The sequence below is a fragment of the Anguilla rostrata genome, chromosome 10 (genome assembly GCF_018555375.3).
Source record: "Anguilla rostrata isolate EN2019 chromosome 10, ASM1855537v3, whole genome shotgun sequence".
NCBI classification, from domain to species: Eukaryota; Metazoa; Chordata; class Actinopteri; order Anguilliformes; family Anguillidae; genus Anguilla; species Anguilla rostrata.
Genome location: NC_057942.1, coordinates 16,495,251 through 16,508,655, shown reverse-complemented (window position 1 = coordinate 16,508,655; position 13,405 = coordinate 16,495,251). Strand labels below are relative to the sequence as shown.

Genomic DNA, 13,405 nt, shown 5'->3' with positions numbered 1-13,405 from the left:
ATCAATATTTTCTTTGTAATGTAGAAATATGCAACTTTGCTGACCACGAGTAGAAACATGACACCGAAACATCACTTAGCAACACTAGGTCGGTGGACAGAACACGCCAATCAGAACAACAACAAATGGCTTGTTTTTTTCATTTAAGAAAAAAAAAAAACAATGGCAACCATTTTATAGAGTTGAATGTGGCAGTATGTGGTACAGCTCACATACTGCCTGAACACAAGCACTTTTCACACATATAATAAACGTACAAGCAAAACAAAACATGGGCACAAACTACGGTTTCAGCAGATTACGACACCAAGAAGAAAAAAGTCGGCGACCGTTTATGGCAAAACGTATGTTTCAGACAGATACAGCTTGAGTGTATGTTCAACCAAGTTGATATATGAGAGTAATCTAAATATAATCTTAAAAATAAAATGTTTCATGATCCTCATTTTGTGGGAAAAAATGTGGGAGGTCTACTCTTATCGGTAGCTACCAATTGAGATGAGACTTCTGAATTAATGTTTACATGAATAAGAAATCAGGAAAGGGCACAGAGAAAATCTTGATTAAAGTCTACCTTAATCCAGGTCAGTGAGAGTATCACCTGCTCAGGCAGAGTGGCCTACAGCGTGTTTCTCACAGAGTGGTTTTGATTACACAAGTCTCTGTCCCTTACAGCTAACCCCTGTGATGCTTCTTTGAATGTCAAATTATGATTTCCTTTCCCATTCATTAATCAGTTCATAAAATGTATTTAGCTAAAGTACATCAAATTAACATTTCACCAGTCCATGGGGTCTGCAGATAAGCGTCAGGCTTTCTGTCATGACTGAAAGGAGAGTGAGGCTTCAATCCGTTGGTGAAGCCACCTACTTCAACCCATAGATGGATCATAATTAATTAACCCTTTAAAGAGTAGGTTTTTTTGGAATGTTTTTTTTTCCCCAGAATTTTTTTTTTGTCAGTGTTTTCTAGAACTCAGTTGTTCAATTACATCAGCAATATAATTTTCAGTTAAGAACTTTCTAATGACGTGTTTATGATCTTACACCTTAAAGGGTTAATTATGTTATGGTTGACCACGAAGCCTCACTCCCTTGTCCCTGATGCTTGCAGATACAGGGATGGCATGTTTTACTTGAAATTGACTCAAAAAAGCCAGCGCCACCAGCACATGCTGTCCCAGGACTGAGATGTAATTCTGTGCATACAACCACTAGGGGGCGTAATCATGTCATAATCTGATGGACGGAGAGAGACTTGGGGGGGGCAGGCTGTGGAACATAGGGGCAGGAACAATAAAAACAAAAAAAGCCATTTGAATAATAATGCAATCAAATGAATCTCAGGGGTAGATTAAATCAAATGGAGGCTGGAGTCAGCACAGCGAAACAGAGCACCTCATTAACCCCAATGAGCAGGGTTAAAGGTCAGAGGGCACGTGGTGGGGGAAGGGTGCTTGGGGCTGGGGAGTTGAGCCTCAGTTTAATCCACCCAGTGGAATAACAGGGATGGGATCAGGACTCCCACTGCAAAGCCTTCTGGGACAGGATACACCCAAGGCTCAGAGATATGCCCAGAAAGGGTAAGGCTCCAAAGTATTTTCATTCAGTATTATCCTTCGATGGGTGTGGCAGAGGATGTCTGATGCCCATCCCTGAGATGCAGTGTAAAGGAGTGGGTGGGGAATTGTGGAGGATGTGAAGTTAAAGAAAGCCCTTGAGGGATGGGGGGGGGGGGGGGGGCAGGTATCAGAAAAGGGCTCCTTTACACAGCTGCTTTTACTTTATCAGTGTTTATTCTCTCTCTCTCTCTCTCCCCCTCAGTCCTCTGCTGGTTCCGGTTCTTCCTCAAAGGATTCCCTATTGGGATCCCGGAAGTCGGGGTGCTGCAGGTCCTTTAGATATTTGACGGGGGTGAGCGTGTGGGTAGAACCTGCAGAGGAACAAATGACTGCATACTCATTTTGTTTCCCCCTGAAAACCATGCCTCTTTTCGCATTCTTTTTCACGCGTTACTGGTGTAGACAGCATTTAAAAACTCCAAGTCCCAGAATCCACTGCCCCTCGCACACACTCACACACCCAGTCCCTCTCCCATTGCCAATCCCACTCCAAATGCTCCTGAATGTTCAATAGGTAATGTGGCCGGTAAGAGACCAATTTAACTTGAGATTTCTCCTGTCACAATTTAAAAATAATCCAATTTAAGCTATTGTGGCTAAATTAGATCATATAACGAAGATGTATTTACACATTGCACTAAATTAAACACTAGACACACTGCACTGAATTAGATTATATAATTTAGAAATCCATAGACACACTGTCTGTCATGGTGCAGACCATGACACTACAATAATAGCCCCTGACAGCTCAAGACCACAACGGTGCAAAATGAATAATGACCACCCTCCCCGACTCGGCCTCTCTCTCTAGGACTGGGCAAATCATGGGGCTCCAGTGCATCTGAACCCCAAAAACCAGTGATGGGTTCCCAGGGAAGAAAATGACACAGACAGACAGACACACAAACACGTGTGAAAGACATGCTTACAAACAGGTGTGGAGCACACTCTGGAAATTCAAGAACAATAGTTAAAACAAGAATACACAGAGACAAATCCAAGTCAAATCAAATCACAGCAGAAACAAATTAGAAACAAAAGTCACAAGCAAGCCATAAAAAACAATGATTAAACAGGAAATCCTGTCCATTGGAATAAGCATGACTTGGGTTACTGTACACATTGACAATGGTAGCCTACTATGACTATGTCTGTAGGTCTGCTGTACTGATAAGAGGTCTCAGTTCACTAGTGAAAAATGTACAGTATGCAATATACAATAGGGGGAGAAGGAATGTGTGCTGTTCGTTCAATTACTCCATACATGTGTATTATAAATTTGTAATAAAATTACATAAATTTGTGGATTGTACCCCCCCTCCACACCACCCCAAATGACTCATTGTCCTATGTGTAGCCGCAGTTTCTCACTTCACCACCCTTAATTCACCCGTCGCCCCAAGGTGAACATGTGACCCCCATTAATTCACAGCACCTGCAACTTAACTTTAGCTGAAGCCTCAACTACGGCATAATATAATGTTGTGCCTCATAACCTGGCAAGTAAATATACATGCAGGATGAAAATGAATGCATCTTGTCACAGTAATATGTGCCAATTTTTGCCACGTGCTCTGTAGAATGGGGTACCACCCTGCCGTACAGCTATTCCCCCCCCTCCCGCGCCCCCCGTCTCCTGACTCACCAATGATGGCCTCCCATTTGCCGTTGGCCTGGGTGACCTCATAGGCACAGCGCATCTCGCTGAAGGACACGCCTCCGATGATGAAGACCATGATTCTGGGTCCCGTGCGGTACTCCCCGGGGGTTTTGTTCTTGTGCCAGTGGCCATAGCGGGCACTGCAAGGGGCGGAGACAAAGGACAGATTGGGGTGGGGGTTTGGCATAGGAGAGGAAGACCCTGAATTCCAACATAAAACTTAGATGTTACTGTGTTTTTGTTTTTGCATTAATAATAATAATAATAATAATAAGTATATACCTGTGAGCAGCATACTAAAAACTGGAATCAAAACATGAGAACATAACATAACTTGGGAATACTGCAGTCTATAAAGACCCTTTTCTTTGATCCAGCTGTACAGAATTAAAAGGTCTTTCTAGTATCTTCCCCTGACCCCAGTGATTAAAGTCCATCAATAGTTTGTAACTTGAGGGAAGCCAGTGACCTGGTGTGTGAGCATAAGCTAATGAATTAGTCAAGAGGGTGGTGGGCATTTGTCATTGTTTCAACTCCTCTCTCCTCTTCCGTTACTGTCTCATCAATTCCCCAACATGCACTGCAGTGGCCTCAGAGCCACTCAGTGCCACACAAATGTTCAGGAGGCCAGGATTCTAATGCCCTGAATAACAGTGTCTAATATGCTTTTTATGGACAGGACACAAAACCAGTCCATCTGCTAGTGTGCTTAAATAGCCTTGTGCTTTTGTGTCATTTTGTTTCTTCAGATGGTCCCCTTCCCCCCACGCTCCTCCCCTGTCCATCAAATAATTGATCTGTGTCAGCTGAGTCTCCACACTAATGGCTATTGATCAATAACCTTTGGATGTGTGTGTGTGAGTGTGTGTGTGTGCACGTGCACATGCCTGCCTGCCTGCCTGCCCTAAAGATGCATATGTGTACTGTATGTCTATGCATTTGTATGTGTGTGTGTGCTTTTGTGTGATTTCTGACTGGTTAGGATCTAACCTAACTCACAAACATACACGTATATACAAGTCTTGGCAAATCTAGTTTGGGCTCACCTCTACTCTGAAAACAAGGGCCTAGTGTTAGGGAAAGGTTAATGGCCTAGGCATAACAAATGGGGGCTTGTCTGGGATTGGTTATGCTAATTTGGTGTCAGAAATTATTTCATAATCACAAACATAGCTTGTGAGTGTTTGGGAGTGCGTCTGCTTAATCCTTTATGTAGTTCCTGTTTTGGTCAGTGTTACGTTGTTATTGTTGACTGGTGTTGGGCCATTGGCCCTCTGCTAGCTAGACACTAGCAAGGCTTGATAGTGTGTCCTCAAACTTTTATGGTGCTGCCTGAACTGTATGCCTCTAGCCTTGGCTGGTGATCACAACATACTGTGTTTCCTTAGCCTTAGTATGTGATAGCACTGAGTTTGAGATAATTTCAAGATGCAGCACTGGTTCGAGATAATTTTTGATGACATTAAATTTGATCCATGATTATCAGCTAGCTATTGGAGTTGTTTCATGTATACACACAAGACCAGGAAAGGCTACCCTGAGAAACTAGTGTTTGGGATGCATATGTGTATATGCGTGCGTGAGGGTGTGCGTGTGTTTGTGTGTGCGGGTGCCTGTGCAGTACCTGACAGCTGTGGTGCTGAAGGAGGCGGAGGACCGTGTTGAGATGTAGGGGTATTGTTTGGTGTCCAGTTTGTCCTCAATGGCATCCTGTAGAACAGAGACATGGGGTCAGAGGGAGTCCAAGCAGGGTTGGGCCAGAAAAGAAAAGGGGAGGGGCATAGCTTGCCTCCATAATGTCCTTGACCAGCGGGGTCCATCGGGAGAGCTGGTAAGTCTGCTCGCTGACACGCTCCTTACGGTCCTGTTTCTTACCACGACGCAGGGTGGACTGCAGGGAGAGAGAAAGGAGGGAAAAGAGCGGAGGATGACAGTGAATGAAAGAGAGGGAGGGGGGAGAGAGGAAGAGAGAATGAAAGAGGGCGGCAGAGGGAAAATAAGAGAGCGAGATAGAGGGCAGAGAAAAAAGGGAAGGGGAACGAAAAGGAGAGAGAGAAACGATGTAGAAAGTAAATATACACATTATTTTCGACCTTTTTCATTTCATATGTCATCTGTCCATCTGCCTTTCAAAATGGACCCGCTGTGCTAACTGTGTATCGGTGTACTCACGTCTGAGATGATGGGCACTCCCAGGTGAGCCATGTTAGTGATGATCTCACTCTCCTCTGGGGGGATCTGCGCATGCTGGATCAGCTTGTTCAGATTCTCCTCTGTGATCCCTGGCGCACACACACACACACACATGTATTTACACACGTACGCATTACATTCTATACGTGGAAGAGAGAAAGAGCGCGTTGGGTCTCCCTCACCGTTCTTCAGGAAGATGTAGAGCAGGATGATGCGGATCTTGTCGTGGGTGGTGACGTTGGGGTCCAGCAGGATGGGGACGATGGCCCTCATGGGGTCCTTGATCTTCTCGCCCTCGGCGTCTGTGCCCATGGCGAGGTCCTGGGGTGGGGGGGGGGGGGGGGTGTGGAGGAGTGCAGGAGGTCATGGAAGAGGCAGATATGACAGATAAAAGGCCAGTCTGCCCTGACTAAAGCCTGTGATTACCTTTTGGTTAACCGAGCGACGCCCACTTCTGGCCTAATATGAACAGTTCCTCACAACACATTTACAAGTGTGTGGGCCCGCCATGCACAAATTCTGACTCATAGTTTAGCTCCAATTCCTGAAAGATATGCTGAGCGGGCGGTCACTATGGAGGTGTAGTTACCTGCTCAACACGGCACAGCTTGTCCACAGTGCCCTGGTAGTGCTTCATGCAGTCCTCCGCTAGGTGGAGGTGGGTGGAGTACTGGTTGGGGAGAAATGAGCGGAAACATGTCAGGTCAAGTCAAGTCAAGTCATTCAGATTTATATAGCACTTTTTCTGACCGAGTCAGCAGAAAGTGCTTAACAGACATGTACACACAGGTGGAGAAATACCCATGTGTACATATAAGTATAGTAAAAGAAAAAACAATTTATTGTGGTTAAATAAGTAATTTAGAATCATACATCTGGCTAAAGCTTAAACATGGTGGTTAATGCTACAGGTGCCAGGGGGCAGGTGATATAGTTGAATGCACATGTCTTATTGTGACATTACTACATTACTTGTTTCCTAAGCTGGCGTTATTTTACAGTTAAGCTTATATTATTATCTTGATACATTTCAAGCAGCTCAGGGTAAGTATCTTGCTCATGACTGAAATGACAGTGTCCTATCTTGGATTCAAACCTGCAGCCCTATAAACATCTGATGTGCACTTACCTTGCTGAGCTCTTTCTGATACTGAGGCATCTTCTTCAGCATCTGAGACAGGTCTCTCATGGTAGTCTATGGCACACGGTGACGGACAGATGGTCAGTTCACTCAGAGAGAGAGAGAGCCGTTCAGCTCTAACGAACAGATGTCCACTTTCTCACACGGAGGTTAGCTTGCCCACACCATGTTGGCATTCATATTGAGGTTAAGGATGCTTTAAAAGTTTCTTACTTTATCTCCAGTTGTCATCCTTTTGCTGGCAGAGAACTCCTTCAGGGAGCGAGTCACAGCCCTGTGCGTTCGTGTGTGTATGTGTGTGTGTGTGTATGTGTGTGTGTGCGTGTGTGTGTGTGGAAGTGGGGGAGAGAGAAAGAAATTTGGTTAGTAAAAGTTGGTTGCATAGTGGTACTACACAGACATTAAAGTCAGTCACATTTTGAGCATGGTGCGGTGTGTGAATAATGCATTGAAGGGGGGCCGTGTGATAAGTGTAAAGTCCAGTGATGAAATGGACAGGGCAATGAGAAAATGTACAGTACAGTATACCGTGCAATGACATGATGTGCTGTGCAGTGAGAGTGTGCAGTGTAGTGAGTGTGAGCACTGCAGTGAGAGTGTAGTACATTTTACAGTGCACTTAGAGGGTGTGCAATGTAAGGAGAGGGGTGGGGCACGTAACTATGTCACTGGGTCGGTGTCGGTAACAAGGGTCAGCTCAGTCTCTGTTACCAAGGGAACCGCAAAACTCACTGGGACACTTCTGCGATGTGCTTGTGTCGCAGGGTCATCCAGAGGTCATCGTCCTCATCCAGCAGAACCTCCTTCTCCCGGGAATCTCCCATTCCGCTGGTCTCATACCTGGGACATGGGTAGCGGGATCGGGGGAAAGGGGAGGGGGGCGATTAAGGAAGGGGATGGGAATGGGAGACTTCCCCAGAATCGGCCTGCCGACCGGAGTACAGGCTTCTGAAGTCACACTTCTGAACGTACAGTATTCATATCTTAACATCAGTTCTAAGATTCACTTCTCCAGTATTAATATCAGTTATAAGTTTCACTTCTCTAGGGAAGCTATGTATGAAGCTAAGCTACGCCATTAGCCCATAGACTTACTTGTAGACGTCGTTCTCGATGGGCAGCAGGTCGTAGCCCATGGCCTGGAACGTGAGCTCGTGCAGGATGGGGGACACCGGGTCGAATGCCCGGTCCAGGATGATCAGCTGAGAGCGCGCCTTGTCTGGACCCTGGAGAAGGATGGGGGGAAGAGAAAAGAGGGGAGGATAGGTAGAGGAAGGAGAGTGTGGATGTAAGCACGTTTCATTTGGTGGGATCTCTTAAGCACAGGATACGCTAAGCTAGACAATTAAATTATGCAATTTAATTTACTATAAAATTAAGACGCAGCTAGACAATTAAGCAACAAAAAACAAAGATTGCTATTTTTAATTATAGACATCCCTAGCCATCTGCTGTCAAATTCCTTCTCTATCACAAGCCCTCTAATGCATGCAAGTAACATTACAAGCATTTATTCAATTTAGAACATGATAATTATATATAATTATTAAACAATGATGGGTATATTTATGTTTTCAATGAGTTTTCAAGCTGGTAGGAATACTGGATTAAAATTAAGCCCTTTGTAGTTCTCGATCTAGTAAACCAGAAAAGGGTTCATTTTAATTCGGTATTGTTTCCCAGGATGTTCAGGAGAGGTGCAAATGACCCAATAACAATCCAAATGAGTTCCAAGAAACAGCATCTTCCATACCAGCGACCTAGCAGCCAGGTTTTTGGCAACCTCAAACCAAATCTTCCACTGAATTTATCTTGCAAGAGTACTGTACATCTGGGGATTTGACCTCCAGTTGACCTCCCATGACTTATGGGCTCATTCAACTAGATGGCTAAAACAGTGTCATCACCGATGCCGTTAAGTGTGACCACAGCAAACAGCCTGACAGAGAACTGATCATTTACACCCCAGTGTATCATTTTGTTTGCTCTTCTTCACTCTCAGTGTTTACAGTTGCAGTGAATCTCCAGCACTTTCCCCGTATTTACTCCTTTCATTTTTTACTTTATTTTTCTCGATTTCCTTTTTTTCTCAGCAGTTCTGTTCTTCTCTATCCCAGAGGTGCTTTTCCCTGTAACCAGGGCTGAAACCCCTCCTCCACACCCCCTCCCCTGGCCCCAACTCCCACTTTACCTCTCCCATGGTGGGATCATCAGCCTTGTATGCATCCAGCTTGTCCTGGAGCAACTGAGCCAAAGTTGCATTGTCCTTGTACTCACTGGCCACAGACAGACAGACAGACAGAAAGAGTCAGAAATGTGGCAATGGCATCCTATCAATCAATCAATCAATCAAATTTTATTTGTATAGCGTATTTTACAACAGTTGTCACAATACGCTTTACAGACAACCCGAGCCTAAACCCCCACAGGAGCAAGCCTAAGGCAACAGTCCTACCCAGTGATCCGCCTCAACAGCTAACCGTATTAAAATGAGATTAATATTTGTCACTGTTTTTCAATGACATTTCAAGTACAAATATGAATGATTATTTGCATTTGGGCCTTTTAACATTGCCTACTTTTAATACATTTGAATAACTGGAAATACCTCCCATGGTTGTGTGATATTAGATCACTTAACAGTATTTTCCGCTCTCTTTCCAGGGCGCATAAAAAACATAGTGAGAGGGGAACTGAAGGGGTGAGGAGGTGTGGTCAGACAAATAGGTGGGTGTATGATAGCATAACCATGCATTCTCTGAAACTGATGCCACAGTGCCCACTGTGTTGAGTTGATGAGTGGATGTATGAAAAAGTAGTGCATTCTGGGAAACTGAGGCAACAGCAGCTGGTATGAGCTGATGAGGCAGTGTAAGACAGCGCGGGGGAGCAGGAGACGGTGAAGCGTGTGACTGTTGACCGCGCCCCCCTGCCCCTCGCTGCTACAGGGCCCCCTGCTTCTCACCCGCGGTACCGCACGGCAGGGTACTCCTTCAGGGTGGCGCACAACGTGGCCAGCTGCTCCGCCAGCCGCTCCATGGCCGGGTTCTTCTCCTGGGCCTTGTAGGGGCTGTAGAAGCTCTGGAAGACATCTGCGCTGTCCAGGGAGTACACCTGTGAACGGGGAGGAGCACTGGACTCAACGCTAACATTAATGCCTGGGCTGACATTAACACCGGCGTCATCTGGGCTTCTATTAACATTGATATCAGCTGGGCCATAACCAGGCCTTAATTTAACACAGGATCACATGGGCCTCCATTAGCAAACATTCTCTGGCCCTTGATTAAAACACGCAGCACAATCCACCCAAACACAAGCATGCAACATTAATGTACAGGTGTCAAATGCATTAATACAGAAACTCAGTGTTAGTGCTAGCACTGTAGCGGGTCTATGGTCCCAGCTCAGAGTATACTGTAGACCATCCATCCTGAGTGGGCCAAGCGATGAACTCTGTGGACACTGACCCAGTGACTGTATTAATCCGTTCACTACACCAGCACTGCTGTTGGATAATTTATCACACGTAAGGGCTTTATCCTAAACAGGAAGCCCTCAACAGTTGACAAATAGGTGCACTAACCCAGACCGTGATATATACGTATTAGAGAGGGGTCAAATGAGCTCACGGGCTTACTGAACTGTATAGGGCATTAGCACGATTGACTGGAGATAATAAAGGTGCTGTATCTACCCATCAACAAAGATGGATGTGCTGCAATTTCAGGAAATACGTGCGTGAATACATTTAGCACGATGAGAGAGGAGCATGCCGACAGGGCAGAGTAGTGCGCTGTCCATAATCCAGCCCGCGCGGCATAATCCTCTTTCACGGTATTAACCGCTCAGTAGTGTGGCTGTATCCACGCCAGCTCTGCTCTACATTTACAAATGCACGAGGTGAACCAGAAACGTCTCAGAATTTTCTCTTGCGATCTGTTACGTGACTGTTTCACTTAACCGGGGAAAATCGTGTAGCTTTTTCTTGTACGTACGTATCCATGATCATGAAACACTTTGGGTTGAGTGCCTCGCTCAAGAGGCACAGCAGCTGCATCCAACTGAATGAAACCCGCAACCTTTTTTACGGGGTTAGCAACTTAACCCCAACAGCACAGTGTATCATAATTTCTGTCCCTGTCCTCCCTCACATCTCTTCTTTCCTGGTTCCTCTCTCTCTTTCTTTCCTTCTCCCACCCAGGCCCATCTGTCCAAGGTCACATGGTAACAGAGGTTACCTCCTGCCACTCAGTCCCTCTTGCCTCCAATTGGACAGGCCAGTGTGTTGATATCCTGCCACCCAATGACGCGCGGGGGGGGGGGGGGATTAGGAGATTTAGTAGGCAGTGCACAGCAGCGTCACAGCTTGGATTAATTATAGAGGGCGGGAGTGGAGGATTGTGGGTCATGTTTGTGCTTCTCCGTCCCCAACCACCCCAGATAAAGCCGTTCTCAAACATTCCATGAGGAAACAGACGGGGCTCGCTGACTGTGGTTACTCCTGCACCTGCCCTCCCCCCATTCACCTTTTCCGTGTACCTACCCAACCCCCATGGTCTGATCTCACTCTCCTTTCCTCACAGGATACTGTAACCCTGTAGGACTGTACCACTGTGCATCTCTGCAAAGGGGTGGGGGGGGGGGATCTCACCTGTGACTCATAGGGCAGGAAGGCGATGTTGATCTCGGTCAATGTCTTGATGGTTTTGGCGGCACGGGACTTCACCAAGTCCTTGAATAGGGGGTCCGGACATGCTGTGGACATGGTGGGGTAAGATCATCTCAATGTGGTACTGGACACAGGAACGCAGTGCTCTTTACTTTGCATTACAGGGATTTAGCAGATGCTCTTATTCAGAGTGACTTATGATGCAAACAGAAGTGCAAACACAGCTACTCACAGTCAGTGAAGAAGACGTGGGCCCCTCGGTATTGGGGTGACTGTGGGTCTCTGAAGTCTGAGATCAGTGCCTGCACAGACTGGTGCGTGGGACAGAGGGAGGGAAGCAGTGAGTGAGAAGAAGGAGTGTTGTGGCAGCCACAATGACAGCATCTGTGTGTGTGTGTGAGTGTGCCTGTATGTATGTGTGTCCGTGTGCATGTGTACGCATATGCACCTGTATGTATATATATGGTTGAGTATGTGTCTGTGTGTGCAAGCGTAAGTGGGTTTGTGTGTGTGTGTGTGTGTGTGTGTGTGTGTGTGTGTGTGTGTGTGTATGTATGTGCATTCTGCAGTAAGGGTGGAGAATATCCCAGAGAATAACCCAACTCCAGAAAATATACTTAAACCGAGATTATAAAAAGGTGCATTTATTTAAACATTTTCACATGCATCACTTTTTAAAGACAAAGGACCATCTAATTTCAAGATGAATTGCAACTGCATGCACAAGGCTATTAGAGAATGTACCTCATCAGATGGAGTGATGAGATAAATTGCCTCCAGACTGGGCAGTGGCTCACGCCGTTTTTTAATGTCTTCAACAACTGGAGAAGAGGAAGACAGAGAGCAGGTTAGAGGTGCTTCGATAGAGTTTATCAAAGTCGGGGTGCATGCTATTGGGTCAGCGGTATCAATGCTGTGTCTACGGGGGTTCCGGTGCTGATGTGACTCACTGGTGATGCCCTCTGTCATGATGTCTGTCATCTTGCAGCAAGACGAAAGCATCCTCATGCTGAGCTGATCCACTATTAGAACCTGGGAGCCACAATGGAAACGGAAGGAACAAGAAAGATGGGAGGTACAATAAAGGAAAGACAGGAGAAGAGGAGATGGAAGTTGAGGGGAAAGGGGAAAAGAACAGAGAAGCAAGATGGGCGGAAGTGGGGAGAGGACAAGCACATTTAACAGGGAAAGGGAAATGGATGGAGGAAAGGAGCTTCAGTAAACAGCTTCATTCACTGACACTTTGAGAACAGACAAATTATTTCACCTGTACTTTCAGTAACAATGGCTTAATTTAATGAAACAGTCAGCACAGACAGCATTTACTTGCCCCTTCAGCAAAGACAACTTTATTTATTGACACCCAGTACAGACATTCTTCATTTCCAGATACTTTTGAGTAGATGCATCTGCATTAACTTTCTGTTGATAAATTCTGTATATTAAAATTGACTTGAAGTTCAGCATTTGAACATTCACATTCAGGTGTGTCACCATGTTACAGGACAGTGCATGTTAGTAGGAACTTATGGGATGGAATATTGAGATTCATACCTTCCATTCCCCCTTCTTTTTCACCTTCTTGATGACTTCATTCATAATCTCTGTGAACGTAATGGAACTCAGTCAAACTTCATTGTACTGTGATACGGTTTGTATTGCATTATATAGAATTTATTTAGCAGACAACATTTCCAGAAGAACTTACAATGCAAGAGAGATGACAAACAGCAAATAGCTCACGTACAAAATTTCTGATTTTAAACACATCACATTTATGACATAGTTTTATTCATGGTTGCTGATATTTTTGTATGCATGCACACAGCTATGACATTGTGCATATTTTTGTACATAGGAATTCACTTGGAATTCTAATGTCACTCAATTACCATTACTGGTAAAAGAACACATTAATCACAAATTACAAAAAGGCAAAAAAAAATAATAATTCAGCAGTCCACATTTCTTGAAGTTCTGTAAAATATCTTTATTGTGGTTGAGGTTTGACAAAATTCTCTAAGACAGAATAACTGCCTTATTTTCCATTATGGATTCTAATTTCTGTTGACGCCAAGGTCATGTAGAACACTGGAGACATGTGACTGCGCTGAA

General features: G+C 45.1%; 1 protein-coding gene across 2 annotated transcripts in view; it reads right to left on the bottom strand.

The window, feature by feature from the left end:
- Nucleotides 1-13,405, bottom strand: part of stxbp1b (syntaxin binding protein 1b) — a 30,797-nt gene that overhangs the window by 2,455 nt on the left and 14,937 nt on the right. Inside the window, exons 2-19 of one of the 2 annotated variants that reach the window (XM_064354466.1) lie at nt 12,845-12,894; nt 12,241-12,322; nt 12,035-12,111; nt 11,523-11,601; nt 11,273-11,376; nt 9,584-9,732; nt 8,810-8,894; nt 7,714-7,844; nt 7,351-7,458; nt 6,832-6,892; nt 6,607-6,672; nt 6,067-6,147; nt 5,660-5,798; nt 5,457-5,566; nt 5,074-5,175; nt 4,909-4,994; nt 3,270-3,424; nt 1,783-1,932 (exon numbers count right to left, since the gene is read on the bottom strand). In XM_064354466.1, coding sequence (XP_064210536.1) covers nt 1,820-1,932; nt 3,270-3,424; nt 4,909-4,994; nt 5,074-5,175; nt 5,457-5,566; nt 5,660-5,798; nt 6,067-6,147; nt 6,607-6,672; nt 6,832-6,892; nt 7,351-7,458; nt 7,714-7,844; nt 8,810-8,894; nt 9,584-9,732; nt 11,273-11,376; nt 11,523-11,601; nt 12,035-12,111; nt 12,241-12,322; nt 12,845-12,894 — 1,778 coding nt within the window. In that variant the 3' untranslated portion in view covers nt 1,783-1,819. The remainder of the gene's footprint in view (nt 1-1,782; nt 1,933-3,269; nt 3,425-4,908; nt 4,995-5,073; nt 5,176-5,456; nt 5,567-5,659; nt 5,799-6,066; nt 6,148-6,606; nt 6,673-6,831; nt 6,893-7,350; nt 7,459-7,713; nt 7,845-8,809; nt 8,895-9,583; nt 9,733-11,272; nt 11,377-11,522; nt 11,602-12,034; nt 12,112-12,240; nt 12,323-12,844; nt 12,895-13,405) is intronic. The other variant, XM_064354467.1, reaches the window with a different exon arrangement.